Raw genomic sequence first — 21063 nt, 5'->3', positions numbered from 1 at the left:
TCTGATTGGCTTGATAAAATTTCGAGAAAAAAGGTTTAAAAAAAATTATGGAGAGAATATATTTTTTGGGGAAAAGGAGGCATAGAAAAATTATGGAGAATATATTTTTGGAAAAAGGAGGTATAGAAAAATGATTGAGAGAATATATTTTTTAGGGAAAAGGAGGCATAGAACAATTATGTAGAATATATTTTTGGAAAAAGGAGGTATAGAAAAATCATGGAGAGAATATATTTTAGGAAAAAAGGAGGTATAGATAAAATTTAGAGAAAAATGATGGCGAGAATATATTATTGGAAAAAGGAGGCATGGAAAAATTATCGAGAGAATATATTTTTTTGGAAAAAGGAGGTATAGAAAAATGATGGCGAGAACATATTTTAGAAAAATATAAGATATATATTAGCCTGGCTAATGCCAGACCTCATCTCAATCTACATTGAGAAGAGGTCTGGGTACCACACATTTATTTCTCGTATTTGAGGCGTGGTTTATGATAGCCCAGAGCCGTTTATTGGGCGCTACGAATGTCTATCATATTAGTCTGTACGTAGCTCATAGCCAATCGTATCAATTATACTAGATGACGTATGTATAGCGACAGAAATTCGATGAAGTAGAAGAGGATGGGTGTGTCGCATAGATGTCGTCATCGTTTTGTCGTCCCTCCCCGTTCTGTGATTGGTTCCCTATCTCAGGCGAAAATCTGATCCTTGGAATCCAGGCTGCCAGCAGCGGAAAAATGAAATTGCGCGCAAGGCAGCATGGGTATACCCAGGCTAGGTATAGATAAGTGATGGAGCGAATATTTTTGGGGAAAAGGAGGTACAGAAAAATGGGGAGAATATATTTTAGGGAAAAAGGAGGTATAGAAAAATAAGGGAGAATATTTTTGGGGGAAAAGTACGCATAGAAAAATGATGGAGAGAATATTTTTTGGTAAAAAGTAGTTATAGATATACCAAATTTTTCTCGAGTTTTATTCTCTATCATTTTTCTATTCCTAGTTTTCCTCGAATTTTTTTTCTCTCCATTATTTTTCTATACCTACTTTTATCTCGAATTTTTATTCCCTCCATCATTTGTCTATACAACCTTTTTAAGGAAAAAGGAGATAGAGAAAGATAGAGAGAATATGTTTTTTTGGGAAAAAGAAGGGTATAGATATATATAGCTCCTATTTCTCGAAATTGTATTCTCCATCATTTGACTCACCAAAACATAACAGCACAATTATGTGTGGATGATGGTTGGATAAAGCAGCCTCACCTGGCCCGAGTCAGACTGATTAAACTCTGGAACTGGGTGAGGCTGCACACCTGTTGCACATTGAGCAATTAGTGTCTTGTGGAGCCCAGTAAATGTCACCTAGTTGGACTTTGGTGACTACCTTGGTGGCGTGTAGCATGTGCATTGCTACACTGCAGGTGAGGCTGCTTAAACCAGCCATCATCCACAAACACCCATTGATGTTTTATGATTCCCCAGTGAATTTAGACTAAATTAATCAATTAATTAATTAAGCACATTAGTAAAGTTTAGATCTAACGTAGTAAAGGACATTCATAGTAATTTTGTAACCACTACACCTATATAAATTATATTGATGCTATAAAGATAAAGAATCATCTTGCATGGAAAAGACACCTTTTCAATCAACTTTATTAATTACACAAATTACAATATCCCAATATTTATTAAATATTATGTGGAAGAAATCAAATGGTTACAATTCTTTATTTGCATCAAAATCTACCACAGATGAAAAGTTTGAAGAATAAGTAGGAAAATAATTATGTGTCAAGATATACTGTACATGATATATAAACAAAAGAAAAATGTTTTAGGTTAATATCATGCTATATATATTGGATGCTTATACGGAAACAACGCTCAATAATGCAAGAATAGGTTTTTAAAGAATACAGCAATGATTTTCACCCTCACTGTTTTTGCATTTGTTATTGTATCCTCTATCTATGAACCACAACATGGGCACAAAGACTACAAATATGGCCACCGTGACAAAACTATTTTTCTCTGTCATCTTCCCCAGAACAAAAGACCTGAGAACTACAGAGAGAATATGACTTCACGGCAATACATACAAAACATGTTACTTGGATAGCAAACAATACAATTAGTTTATAAAAAAAATATTTTTTTAACATAATTTACAAATGTAACTCTCACACGCAAAATAGGTCCAGCAGTCCTACTATGGTATAGCAGAACTTCTGGGGGGAGACAGCACAGAGCCTGGGCTGGGAAACCACTGGAGGGGCGGCGTTACGCCTTGGAGATATTTTACCGTAGAAAAAGTGATTCACTTAAGTAGACAACGTTTTCTGGAAAGGATTTTTATTAATGTATTTCTACAGTGGCCAGTTGCCAGTCAAGTTCATTTGAAACCATAACAGACAGTTTTTCTTCCGAGCGATGGCCGAGTCCAGGTTCGCTGTTAATATCCAATCACATGCTTAAAGATGTCTCCAGCAACATGATTGGTCCAAAAAAAATAATAAGTGAGAGAAAAGGGAGCCACCCGTTTTGAGCTGGTCTTCCATCGGACTTCAGACAGGTCATCTACGGTCTGACATGTGAGACAACCCTTTAGGTAACGACGGGGGGTCCGCCTCTCCCATGCCCTGACTCCGAGGTTCAGGAGTGACCCCCGAGGATCTCGTCCAGATTAATGTCCTTCATCCAGTCGTCGTTCCCTGAGCCCGACTTGAGCAGGGAGTCGATGAAGTCCGAGTCTGTGTTGATGCCCGGCACCGTGTTGTCCCCCTCGGGCAGGAAGTCGAAGGTCAGCCGGTTGACCCGGTTGTTCTGGTAGGTACCGGGCGACGGGCTTGCCCCCGAGAAGTTCCCGGCCGGCACCCTCTGCTCCGGGGAGGACTGGCTGGGGTTCCCCGGGATGGGCTGGTTGGTTCTGGGGGGCAGGTTGTTTCTTAGCGCGGGGTTCATAGCGAGGAGCGGGCCCATGTCTGGTGCCACCTGGTTGGGCGGGCCGGTGTGCCTCTGCTGGTATGCATGGTTCGATGACCCGTCCAGCTTTGTGCCGTGTGGGGGCGGTGGGTTGGTGAGCCTCCTCACACCACCACCACCACCACCGCCACCACCCAGCCCGGGAGCCACCCCCTGGCCCTGGCCTTGCTTAATCCCCGGGAGCCAGGCCGCATTGACCCCCGACAGCAGCCCCGCAAGCCCCGAAACGGGGCCTGGAGGCGGGGCCTGCTGGTCGAGGGAGGGCCTGGAGGGCGGTGCCCCGTTCATGGAGAAAGGACTTCCCTGGGTGCCAGGCCGCTGGAGGCGGGGCTTGTTGGCAGCGCCGGCGAGTCCCATGCGGTGCTGGTTGGTCTGCGGCTGGAAGGGGCCGAGACAGGGGCCTGGAAGACCTCCGCCGCCCACGCCGAACCTCCTGTCCCCCGGAGCGGGGTTCATCTTGGGGCCAGGGTTGTGGGGCAAGTGGCAGGCCATGGGTGGGAGGCCGGTGTCAGGACCGTTGCTCATGGACTGGGAGGAGTTCATACCTTTAACGAAAAGGAACACGCACATCAACACACAACGTTTTCTGTGTATACTCTTGCTCCAGTGTTCCCATTGCTTGAGAAAGATTCCCCTAATGCCTGCTCCTAAATTAGTTGCACAAGAAACTCGCTGTAAAAAAGCTTTGAAGACCCAGAATTAAAGCTCTGGCAAACAACTAAAAAGGATTTAGCTATACCAAATCCTGTATCTCTCGCATAGACTGTCAGAGGTTCTACTGAGAGGTTAATGTTAGGGTCAGGTTAGGGTTAGGGTTAGGTCCAGCAGGTAACAGGGTGGTCCAGAAGAGGTCTGTCTGTACCTGTGAAGAGGGTCCCAGGTGGTCCTCCTCCTAGGCTCCTGGTCTGTTTGTAGTCCGGTGGCGGTCGGGTTAGGTGCCTGCTGAACTGGTCCTGTGGATTGTCTTTGTCCTGCGGCACCAAAACAAGGAGGCGAGAAAAAGGATTAAAAACTGTTTGGAAATGACGGACCTCTTCTCCAATATTTTAAGAGGTTGAAGAAATCTGTTAAAGATTTAAAATACACAACTTGTTTCTGTCAAGGCTACGAAAAAGACGGACACGTTCCATTACCAAACTGTCTTGACTGCGACAGTATAGGAGAGTTAATACTCCTTTAAATACAAACTATGATTCACAAGCTCTGTAGGGAACACGGCAATTTTAAGCTGACTGTCGTTTTTTTTGTTGTTTTTTTTCTCTTACCGCTTCGCCAAGCGGGTGAAGCGATTGGTTGAGCTGTCGCTGCAGAACCGGGGTTTTGGCGGGGCTTTTCTGCTGTCCGATGGCCACCAGAGGTCGCTGTTGTGCCTGAGACTGGCCGTTAATGGGCAGCCGGGGTCCAGGAGAAATACCCTAAGATAAGAGACGGAGAAATAGAGAAACACAACGTTCCGTTACTTTCACATCGGCACTTTTCCCCGGTTTGCTACGCTTGCTTCTGGCGCTGCGCCAGAAAGCCAGGTGGACCGTGGGAAGATTAACACAATTGCGGTCGCACAAAAGTGCAAACGCAATTACAAAGTCCCACCACTAGAGGACGGACATTCACCATAAACAGGTGATCCGTGTCAATGATGCCATTCAGTGTTCATACTGTGGTACGGGCTACTCCCTCCTCCTCCCTCCGCAGAAGAACAGGGAAGACCCAGAAAAGAGGCTTTCATTTTCCGGAGGTGGGGGGGGGGGGGGTTTGTGGAGTCCTTTTCAAGGCCTACGTTTCCCCTGATGATTGTGTCTAAAGAGAGTGGGAGGAATATAAGAGACATGGGGAGCTGTGGGAGCTCGACACAGCCTGCGTTTAACCAGTGCTCGTTGACCCTCATTCATGAGTTACGCTTGACGTGACAAGCCCACTTAAAAAAACTCTTTGGCTCATAAAACACGCCATTAGACAACAGAAATGTCTAAACTGATTTCTGTGTCCAACGACTCCTCCTGGCCAAAGTGCGGATTTCCAGGTAGTTTTACCAGATGGAGGGATACTGTGTGTTTAAGCCTTTGTGTTTCACTCTGATAACAATATAAATCTTTTTTTACCCCCTAAGGCATTGGTCTAATACGTGGGAACGGTGGGATTGCTGTTACAAGCATCTGCTCTCTGGCATTAAATTTGCACTCATTTCAACACACACGCACACACCTATAATTATTAGTCACAGTGTTGAAACAGTTTCGATGAAAAGGGCGATAAGAGATTTGATTAAATAAGGGGAGACCACATTAGGCTCCTGATAGAAATTCAAATAAAAAGTAATGTTATAAATCAGATTCCACTGTGTAGGTATCCAAACCCTCCAAACTGCTGTAATCAGGGATGATAAAAGACCTCGGAAAAACTCGCCAAACTGTTGGTTGTTACGCTTGTTCTCGCTTAACCGCACAGTGGGGACAGAATAGGAGCAGCGATAAATATGAAAACAAACATCCGAGACGTCAGAGGCCAATATTTATTCAGAACATTAACACTGGCAGCCAGCGGCTGGTTGGCCCCCCATCTGGCCAATGAGGTGGCTCGGTGGTGGTGACTGACCGTGTCCAAACAGTTGGTCACCATACCGGCCCTGGTTCGCTTCACTTCATTCCTCTCCAAGCCACCGTGAGAATCTTTTAACTTGACCAAATCTAGGACCAAATCTTGGACCAAATCTGATGGGCTCTTTGTTGGAAGAAAACACCAACACCACCTCCTCTCTCACCACCACCAATCTTCCCCCAAACCACAAGAGTTTTGTTTTCCTTGTGTCTTAGTGTGAGTGCCGATCTCTCCCACTGTCTCTCTATCTATCTCGCTCTCCCTATGTCATCTCAAATGTGTCATGGATGCCGTGTGTGTGTGTGTATTCTTCATCTTCTGACTAGGTTGTCAGCTAGTCCCCGCTGTAAATGAGTCCCACATGTTGGGCAGAGAGAGACGGGGAGAGAAGGGGAGCGGAGGGAGAGACGTGAAAACAGGCAGCTGACAGAGATCCAGCCTCTCTCTCTTTCTCTGTCAGTCTCTCTCTCTCTCTCCCCCTTTCTCTCTCTCTCTCTCTCTCTCTCTCTCTCTCTCTCTCTCTCTCTCTCTCTCTCTCTCTCTCGCTCTCTCTCTCTCTCTCTCTCTCTCTCTCTCTCTCTCTCTCTCTCTCTCTCTCTCTCTCTCTTTCAGTCTTCATGTCTGTCCTTCTCTCTCTGTGCTTGAGTATCTCTCTGTCTCCCTCTCTCTGTTTCCTGCTCTCTCTGTATCTCTCTCGCTCCCTCTCTGTGTCTGACTCCCCCCCACTCCCTCTCTCTCTCTACATCCTGCAGCTCTATAGCGCTACACCGTCCCCAGGGACAGCCTCGGCATCTGGACTTGGCCCCGGCTCACTTTCCCAGGAAACAAGCGCTCCCTTCACGGGCACCGCAGTCACACTGACCCCACAATCCACCCTCCCACCCCTCTCCCACAACCACCACCCCAACCCAATCATTCCCACTACCCCAGGGCCCCTCCCCTCCCCGTTGCCGTAGTGACAATGGGTGGTGCAAGAACAGTGTGCATATATGTTTATGAGGGCATTACTACCTCAGTTGATTACAAAAACAAAATCTCCTTGAGCAAAACTTGACTAATTTGTTGGGGATATCTGTGGCAGGCAAAGAGTGAATAGAGTTGTTGGTCATTAAAATTAAAAAACACATTTCATTGTAACTAATTCAGCTGGAGCCGTTAAGAAACATGGTACAAGATGTAAAAGAAAGCTTATTTCTCTCTCTAAAATGAGCCCAGAGCAATCTACACAACAACAACAACAACTGGGCTGCCAACATGACAAGCAACGCTGGGAGGTTTATTCTGAGAGAACACAACACATCCAGCTGGATATCTTCCTCTACATTTGTTGAGCATTTTTGTCTGTTGCTACTAACACTGGATTCACTCATTTTACATTCTTCCCCACCAGCAAACCGAAGCAACATTAGCCACCGTTAGCCCGCAGCCCTAGGGTTTTATTCACCTAGCGGCGATCTTGCTTTCAAACGCTAGCTGGGTTGGGGGAATAGAAGGCTAGATCCCACAATCGCTGCGAGGACCAAGATTGCCGCCAGTTGAACAAGGGCCCATAGGGTATAGTTAAAAGCCAGCAGAAAGGAAGGGAACTATGTTGTTAGCTGGTGCTACATCGGGGGGATTAGATCACCACTGGGGTCCCTTTATTTCCACCCATTACTAATTCAACTCACTGTGGGAAGATACTTCTGCTGCCCCCTCTGCGAGCCGCCCTCTGTGAAACAGCCAAGTATTTAACCCTAGCCACACTGCCTGCAGCTCTGTACACTAGCATAGCCCCATGTTAGCATAAAAGTTGTGCTTATTATGCTAACATGATGCTATGCTAGTACATAAGCCACACTTCCTGGAGGAGGTCTAGAGGCTGGCATGGTTATTATGCGAATATTATGTCACACTAGCACAGTGCTAACATCATGCATTGATTTTATGGATAGTTTTATGGTTGTGGGTAATCCCAGTATTTAACCCTAGCCACAGTGACAGAGCCTGGTGGAGGTCTATGGGCTAACATAGCTATTATGCTAACATACTAGCACAGTGCTAACATTGTGCGGAACATGATGTTATGGTAGTGATTTAGCCCAGTATTTAACCCTAGCACACTGTCTGGTGGAGACCTATGGGCTAGTATGGAAATTATGCTAACATGATGTAATGCTAGAAGCTATTATGGTATCATCCCAGTGCATTAGCCAATTATATTTCACCATAGTCACACTGCCTGTAGGTCTATGCATTAGCAAAATATAATTTTAGCAGGATTAGTGAGCCATGGGGCTATGCTAGTGCTAGCCTGTTGGAAAAATACTTAGAGAATAAGTGAGCTGGCTGTCTGCAGTTGGCTGCTGGTTTGTCTTTTGGGAATCCTGATATTTTCTAAGCTTTCCTATGTTTATGTTCCCATTATTAATGCAAACATGTGGAGTCCGATAAAAGAAATTGCTAAATTGTATGTAGCACACCACACTCACGAATATGATTTACAAATACGTAATGTGTGTGTATGGCAAAAACTGTCAGTACAATATGCCTATCTATGTGTTTATTATCCTTTGTTCAATGCTATGATGACTGCTTCATTGTGAATTTGCTGGCTTGTATTTAAGCCTTGTGTAAGTGAAGTGGATGCAGAGAGCTTGTGTGTGTGTGTGTGTGTGTGTGTGTGTGTGTGTGTGTATGTGTGTGTGTGTGTGTGTGTGTGTGTGTGTGTGTGTGTGTGTGTGTGTGTGTGTGTGTGTGAGTGTGTGTGTGCGCGTGTGTGTGTGTGCGTGTGCGTGTGTGTGTGTGTACATTGGGCAACCCGCATATTTTATAAAACTACAGCTCTTCATAAAACCATATGGTCCACGCCGCACTGCTGAGAGGAGGCTAAGGGCAAAACAACCACACATAATGATTGATCTACAATAGGCCTGTAATACTGCGGCATCCATGGGCTTCTCTTTGGTCACGGTGGGGATTCGAGACAGATATGTCCTGTGCAATAATCTTGATTGATAATTCAACTTTGCGGCTCAGTCCAATTTGTGTGTCCACATACATTTTTAAACCAAGTACTGTTTATGCCTTTGATTGTATTTAGGTAGTAGTCATTTATTTACTATTATATAGGCTATAACAAAATGACTACTATCTATATAGTGATTATTTAGCAATTTGATCATGGTAAGACCGCAGTAGTCCAGCTGAATTATATTACAGATAAGTGTTCTTCATTCAAATGCTTTCATGTCTTTTATTCAGAGGGATTGTTACCCTATTGCTCAAGTATAATGATACTATGAGGTCAAACGAAAAATAAAATCATAACCTTAACATAACCTACAGAGTAAAAAAAGAAGGCATCCATGCTCTTTTTTTTGTCTTGGTCAAACCGTTTGTGTTTTATGTTACTTCATACAGTCGAGCAGAGGTTTAAAAAGAGTGATCAGCACACAAATGATCTTTTTGATCTATAAACAAAGGCATCCAGAGATACCATTCTTAGGAGAGGGAGACAGAGAGAGAGACAGAGATGGAGACATAGACAGAGAGAGAGAGAGAGAGAGAGAGAGAGAGAGAGAGAGAGAGAGAGAGAGAGAGAGAGAGAGAGAGAGAGAGGGAGAATAGGGAGTTGGGGGAGAGCCTCCTCAATCATAACAAATCAGTGCTTGAACCTCCAGTACACAGCTAAGCAGATTACCGTCATTTTCCTCCGCTTGTCCCTTGTAGCTAACAACTTCCAATTAGCAAACCCCGCTGCGCATATCTGGGGCCTGACGGGAAGCCACCGTGACAGCCAGAGAATTAGAAGTCCTGCATGTTAATCCAGCCGGCGCTGGCAATCTGTGTCACAGTCAATGCGGGATGCAAGCAGAGGAAATGAATATTCAAGGGAGTCGCGGAAGCAGCTAGCTAGGGCAGTAGCAAGGAGAACGACCGCCGCAAGCTAACAGCAGCACATTGTTCCTTCTCCCGAGTTTCGGCGGGGAAGGTCGCGAGCCAGGGAAAAGGCGGGAACATGTAGGAGAAGTGCAGTGCCCTGCAATTTTTTCCCAGTAGCAGTGCTGAGGTGTGTGTGATGTGCACGTATGTTGATGTGCATGTGCACTGTTCTGGTGTGGGTGTGCATTGTGCAGATGTGCGAGGGCACGTCGCTGATGTTCAATTTTCTGCCTTTAATGTCAGTGCAAACACAGTTTTTTAAGTCAGCAATTTGTAGCCATCCCATCGCCTAGGTTTCATGATACTGTTGTTTCTGTTTTAAAAAATCCAATCTTTGGGCTGCTTTCCAATTATTACTTTTCTCTTTATGCTACCTACATACGTTAATCCAACGTCCCGGTTCACCTGACATTTTCACCTGGTTGCCCAAAATATCTATTAAACACTAAATTGTCCCTATTTTGTCCGGCTATTCACCACAATTAAATATAATAACGACAATATACTTGTTTTCAGCGTTTATCATCCTCTTTCCCACTCATTATTACCTAACCCAATCAAAAAACATAAACATTGCACCACAATTTCATCACTGATTGTCTGCATCCATTTCAATCAATCAAAGTCTGCTGCTAGCCTTTGATGCTTTAGACTCTGTCTGGCAGTCTGTCAGTAGACCTCTAGAAGGCTTGCACTTTTCTTAGGAAATAGCCAGCAAAGAAAATTCTGTATTCTGCCGACGCTGCAAGAGTACAATTTTGGTCACGCGCGGTGGAAATGCAGACATAAAAGATCATATTAAGACGGCCAACCATAAGCGGTTGCTACGAGGGGGAACTAGCACAGTTGCGCCCTACTCTAGAGAGTCAAATGCCGGTGACAGTGATCTGAAATGGGAATCTCAGCAGGGGACTTTTGCCGAGCGCAAACATGTGCACAAGCGTGAACGCACAGTGCACTTAAGGGTCCCGGTTTGGGAGTTTGAAAATGTGGTTACTCTATTCCTTCATATAGTCTAAAGCCATTCATGAGCAAATGCCACACACAATATGTGTTTTTAATAATTCTAACACAATTCTAACACTTTTTAGTGGTCTGTATTCTCCCAAAATATATCTCCACTTCCAACAATGACAATCTAACAACTGAGGGTGGAGCAGTGGGGGGGCACTGACATGTTTCTAAATAAAACCAAATTGAATATCTTCAAAAGAAAGATTTAACCTTTTTTTTTTAACAAGGGGAGCCCATTAAGATTTAACAATCTCCTTTTCAAGGTAGCCCGGCCCAGCGAGGCAGTGTCTCGTGCCTTGCAGTGGCGCCAATAATCCAGCTGCTGTGCTGCACCACTGCTCCATGCATGTTGGCAAACACCGAGGTGACACACTCTGCTTGGTATCCTATTACTGCGTGAAATATGCATCCTGTTACCTCAGTACTGTCTACAGTGGTTGTGTGCTACAACGTTCTACTTTTAAAGTAAATGTATTCTCTTTGTATTTTCTCTCTGTCTATGCATTGCTTTACTAGAATTCTAGTAACATGTTATACTTCACACTTTCTTACCTCATTATAATAATCGAAAATACTAAGACAATCAATGACAGAAGGTAATAACATATCTTTGCAAGGAAGCAAATTGTCTTCGTAAACCAGAATCAGCCTGATTTGGGTTCGGACTTTAGATCGACCAGCCGGACATAGATCTTAAAACACTGCTTGTCGGTTCTTTTCTACCCCACGACCAGGCCATCAGTCATGTAGTGAGGATCGTTTAGTGCACAGGGAAACCTGCGGGGTCTTACCTGCCGCTGGGCCAGTTTGAAATGTAGTCCCGGTCCGTGCTGAGGTAGGGCCTTCTGCTGCAGACACTGGGACCCCGGCCCCGGGATCTGGGAGGTCTGGTAGTGGTGCTGGTTCTGGTTCTGACCCGGGGTCGACGGCGGCGGCTGCTGCTGCTGCTGCTGCTGGACTGAGGTTTTGTTGAGGGCGCCCGTCATCACGGACATGGGTGCGTTGGGCGAGGTCGCCACCTTGGGACTGAAGTGCAACGTGGGCTTGGTGCTCAGGACCTTCATGTCCAGGTGGCCGCCGCCCACTCCGTTGTGGCCGTTGGCCTTGAAGAGGCAGTGGTTGATCCCCTTGGCCTGCGGGCCGGCCATGCGCTGGGGGTTGAGCGGGGCCTTGTCCTGGGAGAAGCCGGGGCCGCCGGCGGCGGAGTGGGGGTTGACGGAGGGCGCCCAACCCGCCATCCCGGCGGGGGCGTTCTGGTGGTGCTGCAGGTGGTGTTGGTGGTGGGGGTGATGGGGGTGGGGGTGTTGTTGGTGGTGGAGCAGGGCATTGGGCTGCTGCTGGTTCGCCGCCATCTGCTTGAGCTGCTCCGCGTGGGACACCTCGGGCCAGCAGGGCATGGGCCTGGGGGGCGGGCCGCCGGGGGGCTTCTGGCCCAGGGCCGAGGGCGACGCGGAGCCCAGGGGCCCGCCGGTCATGGTGAAGGAGGGCCCCGCCGACGCCGGCCGCAGCTGGGGCGAGCTGGCGTGCGCGTGGCAGTAGTCCGTCGGGGAGAACTCCGTCTTGATGGGCTTGTCCCCCAGGAGGGCGAAGAGGCCGGCGGGCCCCCCTCCCCCACCACCCGCGGAGCCGGTCCGCTCCAGGTCCAGTCCAAAGGCGTCGTCCTGCTTCAGCATCTTCTCGAACTCCAGGTCGTTGAGCGACGGCACCGTCTTGGTCAGCTCGTCGAACAGGTCCTGCAGCTCGGGGTCGATCTGCCCGCCGCCCTCCTCCTTGAAGTCGAAGATCATGTCGGCGGTGGACTGGCCGCAGGACGCCACCTCGCTGGGCTCCTGCTTCATCTCCTTCAGCGTCAGGTTGAAGGTGTCGGCGTCCACGCCCGGCGGCAGCATGAAGCTCTTCCGGTGCAGGACGTTGTCCATGGACGAGGCCGAGGAGGACGAGGAGGACGAGGAGGACGGGTGTCCCTGCAGGGACTGGGGCTGGGCGAAGTTGTGGCCGCAGGGGCCGTGAGGCGGGCCCAGGCCCCCGCGGTCCAGGCGGGCCCGCTTGAAGTCAGCGCCGGAGATGCCACAGGAGAGGCCGTTCTGCTTGGGGAGGGGGCCCGGAGCGTGGCCCTCGAGCTTCCTGCGCAGGGAGCCTTGCAGCTGTGGGGACACGAAGAAGACAGGATGAGGACGGCTGTCTTAAGATCAATTTTTTCAAACTTAATTGTTTCACATGGTAACATCATGTGGTTACAGTGCATTCAAACATGTGAGACAGAAAAGGGTACACTGAGTGGTTACGAACTGTTGTGGTTACAAAATGACCTATGGTGGTTGAGTAATCGGATGACCATAGGGAAGCAATAAGTTCAGCAATAAATATTTGCATTTATTTCTATAAGAATAAAAAGAAAAAATATACATAATATATGTACATACACAATTAGAGGAGTATAAATGTTGTTCACAGACACTAATATTAAATATAAAGAACTTATACATACTGTATGTCTAATATTAAAAATATTTACTAGGCGCCATAAGAATACGAATATTCGGTTATTGACCAGAGAACGTTAATCTAAACCTACTAATTATCTTAAAACGAAACCAAATAAAAACGGTTCATCGTTGTGTTATGAAAATCAAACGGTAATCCTCACGTAATGTTTTTATAACAACGTCCAGCCAGTGTAGAATCATTGCCCGAGCGGTGCATTAAGTGAGCCGGTTCACATTATGATACATCTAAGTTACACTGCGATGAATTTTATAAAACCATCCCCCAGCATTAACATGTAAATTAATCCCTTCTTACAAGTAGCTCCCAGCGACGTTCTGTCTACACAGCTGAATGTGAAGATCTCCGATCGCTTAACGACCTTGTTTTAATGCAGTGCCATAAAGCAACTGTTACCATGGTACAGTCAAGCTAAAAAAATAATTACGCTCTTGAATTCATCGCTGTGTTGTAATATTAATAGGAACCACTCGTACTACTGAACCAGATATGCTGGAACCGAAGGAAACTATGCACTTCAACAACTATCATCCCCTCACAACGCCACCACCATCAGCAGGAACGGGCAGTGGCTACATTACTACTCCAAACTAAGCAGCTCAGCGTAAAAAAGGCCCCGATTGGAACAAGAAGAGACAAGATACATGTGTTTAATAAGGGGAGATATCAGCGATATGGTAGAGCCCTTACAGGAATCTCATGTGGATGACTACAGTGGGAAATAAAACTTCCTTTGTCTGTTCTCCCCTTCATTTGCATAAATGATATTCTCCCTCCACCGCGGCTCGTTAGATCGCCGGGTATTCCTTTGTTGTTTGAGTGTCTGATTAACGCGCGGCTGTGGGTGTACCTCTCCTGCTATCTGTCCTCCCCGCGAGTGTCTTTGTTACGCGTTAATAAGCACGTCCCCGCTGCCTGAGCGCGGATGGGGAGGGTGGAACGAACGTGGACGCCACGCAGCCTCATGGAACGTCATCCCTAGACCTCTCTCAGACTGTCGATCGATGATCAGCTCAGACTTTTACCTTCCTGGGACTTCGATCTGTTGTAATATGTAATAATGTGAAGTGTGGATATGGGAAAAGTCATTAAATAATAATATGATGCGTGTGTGTGTGTGCATGGGCTAATAAAGATCCATTAATAATCTGATGTTTGTGTGTGTTTGTGTGTGTGTGTGTGTTTGTGTCTATGTTTGTGTGTGTGTGTTTGTGTCTGTGTGCGTGTGTTTCCGTGTGTCTGCGTGCGTTTGTGTGCGTTTGTGCGCGTGTGTGAATCATTTTCCCCAAAAGTAGCACACACACACTGCCCTCGGTGGATTGTGTGGTCAGTATTTAAATTGAACTCACACAGAGCTAACAGAAGTGGAGTGTGTGGCCCCGGGGGGGGGGGGGGGGGAGAAGCTGACTGATCCGCTCCCTGCAAGGACATGCAAGACGCTGCCATCTCAACAACACAGCCATGGAAACACTGGGTGAAACTCTACACTCTACAGGGCACCGGTACCACACGGGAGTCGTTTTCACCTGCTGGCACACAACGCACGAACATGTTTCACTATTCTGCCTGCCGCAGGGTTAGCTGATAATACTAGCCTGGTGCAATGCTAAGGACAGCATGGTGTGCTTCAAATACTCACACGGTGTACTGCTACTAGTCACATGGTTTACCGTGCTGCCCACTCAAGCAAGGGATGCTAACACTATCTTGGTGTGGTGCTTACACCATAAGTGGGGGGGATGTATTGAAACCGATCCTGGTGTTTCAATCAGGGCATTAATATAGCTCTGATGTATCAGGCTAGCGTGCTGGTGGTGACACTGATGACAATGATGGGGACGTTGATGAGTCATTAATGAGGCATAATTACAAATCGCTGTGGATCTCATATAGAGATGGCTGTCACATTTCCATTTGGATTGAATGCAACATTAGGTGTATAGTAACACTGATGGACTTTGTGTGCCACTGAAAGGCGTTGTGAAACCACAATTATAAAAAAAATAAAGGAACAGAAGACAGCTGGATCCAGGGTGGAAATATATCAGAGGAAGTGTTTTAGAGTGTGTCGCTCAGTCTTGAGATTCTATTTAGTGTCATTAGCAGACAGTTTGGTTCATCCAGACTTAATTAGAGTGAATTATTGCATGTCATTAGGGAGCAGTCAGGCTTGTTGGGGCATCTCGCTCGAGGATGACTACATACATTCTGGGTTTGAACCCTGAACCTTTTGGCCGGGAGTGGAACAAACACAACGCTACACTATCCTGCCCCCTTCTTTCAGTGTGGAGATGAGGAAGGAGAGGGGGAGAGAGGGCGAGAGATGGAAAGGGGGAGAGAGAAAGAGAGAGCGAGATGGAAAGGGGGAGAGAGCGAGAGAGTGAGATGGAAAGGAGGAGAAAGAGAGAGAGGGAGAGAGAGAAAGAGGGAGAGAGAGATGGAAAGGGGGAGAGAGGGAAAGAGGGAGATGGAAAGGGGGAGAGAGGGAGAGAGAGAGAGATGGAAATGGGGAGAGAGAGAGGGAGAGGGCGAGAGAGAGAGAGAGAGAGGGAGAGGGCGAGAGAGAGAGAGAGAGAGAGAAAGAGAGAGGACGAGAGAGAGAGGGCAAGAGAGAGAGAGATGCGTCCTCCTTCAAGGCTGATGGCCAGCCAGGGAAAACAGGCCATGAATAATGGAAGAGGCCAGTGGATGTGGTGCCCCTGTAACTCTGGCGTGCCTCTTCCATGTAGCGACCTCGTTTAATAAACCGACTGCAGGCTGGCTGCGTCCCCCCCCCCCCCCGCCCACCTCCCCATTCAAAAGGTCATTGTTAAACCCTGGAAGGTCTTTGTGGCGCTGGAATTTTGTTAGAGTCGGATCATTGAAATCGGGGTATTTTCTTTTCAGTGTTCGTTCAGAGGTTTACAGAATGACTACTGTGTTTTATCAGTGAATTAAAGAGCGGTTTGTGTCTGGTTCGCCGGCGGGGCTAAAGCTGCTCTGAACCCTCTGGGTAAGATCTGCAAGTGACCTGAAAATAGATCTTTTCTTGATTAACATTTCATGAGCTTAGAAGCTCTGGATCTCTCTGAAAGTGACACTCCCTCCATAGGAGAGGTTCTAACACATAAACATATCAAGCGTATTGTCTGGGATCTGTCCAAACTCTATCGGTCACAAGCAACTTCCTATTCCAAAGAAGGAATGTGCTAGAACCTGAGTTCCTGTTTTATGACTTTTGTGAATTTTCCCTTTAAAAAAATTATAAAAACCTGTCTGAACCAGTTTCCCTTCTGAAGTCACAACATATCAAAACGCAGAGCTAGAGAGCAGTTCTAGGAATACTCTATAACGACACCTCATCACAACGTCTCCCCACATTGTGTGTGAATCAGGACGGCCCTAAGGCAACGCCATCCAATCCACTCCAACATCTTCATCAACCAAAAACCTACTGATCAGCTGTTTAGGAGGGTTCTCTTCTAACGTGAACAAGGACAATAAACAAGGACCGGAGAGAGAGAGAGAGAGAGAGAGAGAGAGAGAGAGAGAGAGAGAGAGAGAGAGAGAGAGAGAGAGAGAGAGGAGTACTGCAGTGGGAGGCAGATTCCCAGACGTTCGCCTCACAGCGAGAACCAAAGTGACATCAGCCAAGCAGCCATGTTGCCCGCATAACCCCCCCCCCCCCCCCCCCCCCCTCACACACACACACACACACACACACACACACACACACACACACACACACACACACACACACACACACACACACACACACACACACACACACACACACACACACACACACACACACACTGTCTGCTGCTGCTGCTGCTGCTGCACTCCAGTGCCCTGACCTTGAGGACAGTCATGGCTAACTGTCCCTGGAGGAGGTGTGTGTGTGATGGTTGGGGGGGAAGGGGGTGCCGGCTGCCAAACACACACACACACACACACACACACACACACACACACACACACACACACACACACACACACACACACACACACACACACACACACACACACACGCACACGCAAATAAAACTGCAGCTTAAACTGCAACCAATCAATCAGTACAATGCATCGACAAAGTTGCCCGGCACTTTGTTCGGTTGCTTTGATTGTCCTCAGCCTCTCCTGCAAGTCATGTCTGATAAAAGGGCCGTCCGTTCTCTGGCTAATATAAAGTCCCTCAGCAGGATCATAAAATGATACAGAGCGAGAGAGTCTGTACAGAGAGGGGGAGATACAGGGAGAAGGAAGGAGTGACAGAAGATAGGAAAACAGATAGTTATATAGCGCTAGAGATACAGAGAGGCAGTGTTATAGAAAGATAGGGATAAAAAGAGAGGGATAGAGATTGAGGGAGACAGAGAGGAAGTGTTGGATAAAAGATAGGAATAAAAAAGAGAGGGATGGAGAGAGGATGTGTTATAGAACGATAGGGAGAAAGAGAGAGGGATGTAGAGACAGAGATATTGTGCAGTGTCTCACCTCTGTGTTGGTTAATCTATTCAGCAGAGCCGGTAAACATCTTGTAATCACCCCCTGAGAGACTTACAAACCCTCTCCCCGGCTTCTGACACGCACGGAACAGCGCTACAGAATAAAAGCATCAATACCACTATTGTGTTCCCTGGGAGACGCAATATTTATGTGGCGGTGCAGGTTACAGTGTTCTACAGGAGGGATTTTGGTTTGATTTACGATGCAGAACACCAAGGACCACGAGGACGTAGATCAGACCCATTGATCAGCTGGAGCCCAGCACTGAACCCCAGCGGTGGCACTCCTGTAATAACTTAACTCTGCGCTAAGTGAGACGGAGCCGAGAGTCACTGGAGCCGGTGCGTGCTACCACATTCATGCCACGGTAACGGTTTAGTTGCTGAAAAAAACAACAACATAAAATGCGATAATTGTACGCATAAATATTATGCGCATACTTTTTGTGTGATGGGATTATGAGGCTGGGGTTTTGGTTGTGGTGAGATAGCCCTAACAGAGACAGTGGATGGAGAGATGAAGTAGGACTAAAGGAAACAGATACAATCCAAGTGGGCCTACAGAGATAGCCGAGAAATACAGTAGGCCTACAGAGATAGGAAATAGAGAGACCCAGTAGACCTGCAGAGACAGAAGGTAAATACAATAGGCCTACATAGCTGGCTGATTCAGAGAGATTCAGGAGGGCCTACACATATAGCAGACAAAGGGGTACAGTAGGTCTATCAATAGCAGATAGAAATATGGGAAGACTACAGACTTAGCAGACAGATGAATACAGTAGGCCTGAGGAGATAGGAGATAGAGATACAGTCGGCATGCAGAGATAGGATATACCTACGGAGATAGAAGATAGATAAATACAGTAGGCCTACAGAGAGAGCAGATACCTACAGAGATAGCAGATAGATAAATACGGAAGGCCTACAGAGAGAGCAGATAGATAAATACAGTAGGCCTTTTGAAGATACCAGATAGAGATACAGAAGACCTACGGAGACATCAGATAGAGATACAGTAGGTCTACGTAGATAGCAGATACTGTAATACAGTAGACCTACGTCGAAGGCTTGGGCTCCTCAGCATTTTGTCTCCCACAGTTCCTGACACAGTTCTATTAGATTGAGGCGGCCCTCCGGGGACACAGGGGAAAAGGACGAGGAACAGCAGAAAAAGAAGAACAAAGACAGAGAGAGAGAGAGAGAAAGAGAGAGAGAGAGAGAGAGAGAGAGAGAGAGAGAGAGAGAGAGAGAGAGAGAGAGAGAGAGAGAGAGAGAGAGAAAATAGAAAGGGGCAAGAAAGAGACAGCGAAAGAGAGAGGCAGCGAGCGAGAGAGAGAAAGAGAGAGATACAACGAAAGAGAGGGACAGAGGAAGAGAGAGATGGCAAGAGAAAGACAGAGCGATAGAGAAGGAGCTGGTCTTTATGGCAGCCTTTGGGAAATAGGCAGTTCATAGCAGCCGTTTTAAAACGAATTCGTCCAGAATGTTTGCAATTTCTTTTATTTTTTACAGTAGAAAACGCACCATCAACTAAACAAAGGAAGAAGTCCAGACTATTAAATACATTTATTTTATTATTGCAATGTAAAAATATATGTTCTCTCTGTCAAACATGAAACTGCTTCTAAATCTCATTATTACCCCTGTGGCACCACTTCTCAACCAGAGATTTAATAGGAATGTGCTGTTCCTTCGTACTCTCTGGTGCTTGAATTAGAGTGATATACCATCACACATTAGAAGAATATTAACCTACTGGAAACATCCGTCTGAAATATTTTTTTGATTAAATATGAAAGATTACATAGGATTAGATTTGATACTATGATAAGTAAGAGATCTAACACTCTGATGAGCGAGGGATCTATGCAGGCTATTACAATCGTGGCCCTGTCGTCTTCTCAACTGCCAACTCTCAGCAAACTTGTTTATCGCTGGTCGACATGGCGATGCGTTGGGTTTAATTATCCAAACCGCTGCGTCGAGGGAAAAAAAAATATGGAGGGCAAAAAGCAGGAAGTGCACTTCACTGGAGGGGGAAGGAGGGGCGAGTGGGGGCTCTCATTTTTAGCGCACAAACACTTCCTGTCAACAAAAAAATAGTCAACTGACGGGTGCATGGGCATGTACATTACAACACAGCCCTTTGTTCGGCATGGTGAAATAACTTGGAGTTCAGCGTGACGTCAGCCCCCAGGCTAGCACGAGGCGGAAGAAGTGTAGGGCTTTGAAAATGTAAAGACCGCAAGAGGAAGTCAGAAGAGGGGGAGCCCCCCCTAACAGACACCAGAGTGAACCAACCGTGATGTTTGGGGCGGCCGGTGGACCCCTGGACTGGGGGCCTTGTTCACCCCAAAGTGTCCGCCCATGGCGACCCAGGAGCAGTCAAGATCATCGTTTCCTCCTCAGTCTAAAGTAGGACATTCCTGCCTGACTTTAAGGAATCCTGAACCCCTAATCCCGCTTTTACATTTCTTTCTCCGGGCTTTGAGGTTTAAGGGCTCCGCGTAGCTCTAACCGCCACAGCTTGGGTTCTGATGCAGTCGGTTTAAAACCTGAAGTAGGATTTCAGCACATTTTCCTGCGCAACTCCGATATGTTTCTTGGCATTCAGTGTGTGGTGATACCTGATACCACCTTAATTTGACAGGGATTCCCCGACCACAATGTCCCGTGAGAGAGGAGAGGGGTGAGGAGGAGAGGGAGGGAGAGAGGAAGAGAAGAGGAGGGAGGTATATTCTGCAGGTAGAGGAGGAGGGAGTCATTATTAAAAAGAAGGGAGAAAAGGAAAATAGGTGAGGTGGGAGGGAGAGAAAAGGAGGCCAGATAAGGGGAGTGTTTTGTGTAAGCAGAGAAGAAGAGAGAGAGAGAGAATGGTAAAGGCCAAGAGAGGAAACGAGGAGGGCAGAGAAGGGACCACTGCACTTCAAAGATAGAGCCGGGGAAGAGGGGAGCAAAAAAGGAGGAGAGAGGATAATGAAGAAGGAGAGCAGAGTGATAAAGGAGAGGAGAGAAGGCAGGTGTACTGTACAGACAGAGGACGAGGAGAGGACGAGAAACAGCCGATAAGACGAGGTGTACTCCGATGTCCTGCCCAGTGTTTGGGGGGGGGGGGGGGGGGGGGGGGGCTTCGCAGGAGAGACGGGAGTCGTGGCTTAGCAGCTGTACCGCGGACCACCGACATCGTAGTGACAGGCCGTCACATTCCATCTCCAATGGGGCTGTGAGTCAGAGACCCCCCCCCTCCGCTCCCTCCACCCCTTACCTCCCTCCCTCCCTCCCTCCCTCCCCCCCCCCCCTCACCCGACACTTCCTGTCTCATCACATCCACGAGTGTCTCCTTAATCACGGAGACGCCTGCTGCCGAGTGGAGTACGTGTGTGTGTGTGTGTGTGTGTGTGTGTGTGTGTGTGTGTGTGTGTGTGTGTGTGTGTGTGTGTGTGTGTGTGTGTGTGTGTGTGTGTGTGCGCAATGGTGTCTGCAGTCCTGAGCCCCTAGGAATCGGCAGCGTGTGTATTATTCAGGCTCAGACCCGCTCTAAATG

At 47.2% G+C, this 21063-nt stretch overlaps 1 protein-coding gene across 1 annotated transcript in view; it reads right to left on the bottom strand.

The window, feature by feature from the left end:
• Positions 1 to 1644: 1644 nt before the first annotated feature.
• maml2 (mastermind like transcriptional coactivator 2) overlaps positions 1645 to 21063 on the bottom strand; it is a 43600-nt gene continuing 24181 nt past the window's right edge. Inside the window, exons 2-5 of the mRNA XM_030381205.1 lie at positions 11316 to 12668; positions 4257 to 4406; positions 3854 to 3962; positions 1645 to 3536 (exon numbers count right to left, since the gene is read on the bottom strand). Of these exons, the coding sequence (XP_030237065.1) occupies positions 2662 to 3536; positions 3854 to 3962; positions 4257 to 4406; positions 11316 to 12668 (2487 nt within the window). The 3' untranslated portion in view covers positions 1645 to 2661. The remainder of the gene's footprint in view (positions 3537 to 3853; positions 3963 to 4256; positions 4407 to 11315; positions 12669 to 21063) is intronic.

Source organism: Gadus morhua, chromosome 16 (assembly GCF_902167405.1).
Source record: "Gadus morhua chromosome 16, gadMor3.0, whole genome shotgun sequence".
Lineage (NCBI taxonomy): Eukaryota > Metazoa > Chordata > Actinopteri > Gadiformes > Gadidae > Gadus > Gadus morhua.
Note: the sequence above shows the minus strand (reverse complement) of the source record. Positions and strands in the feature narration are given on the sequence as shown.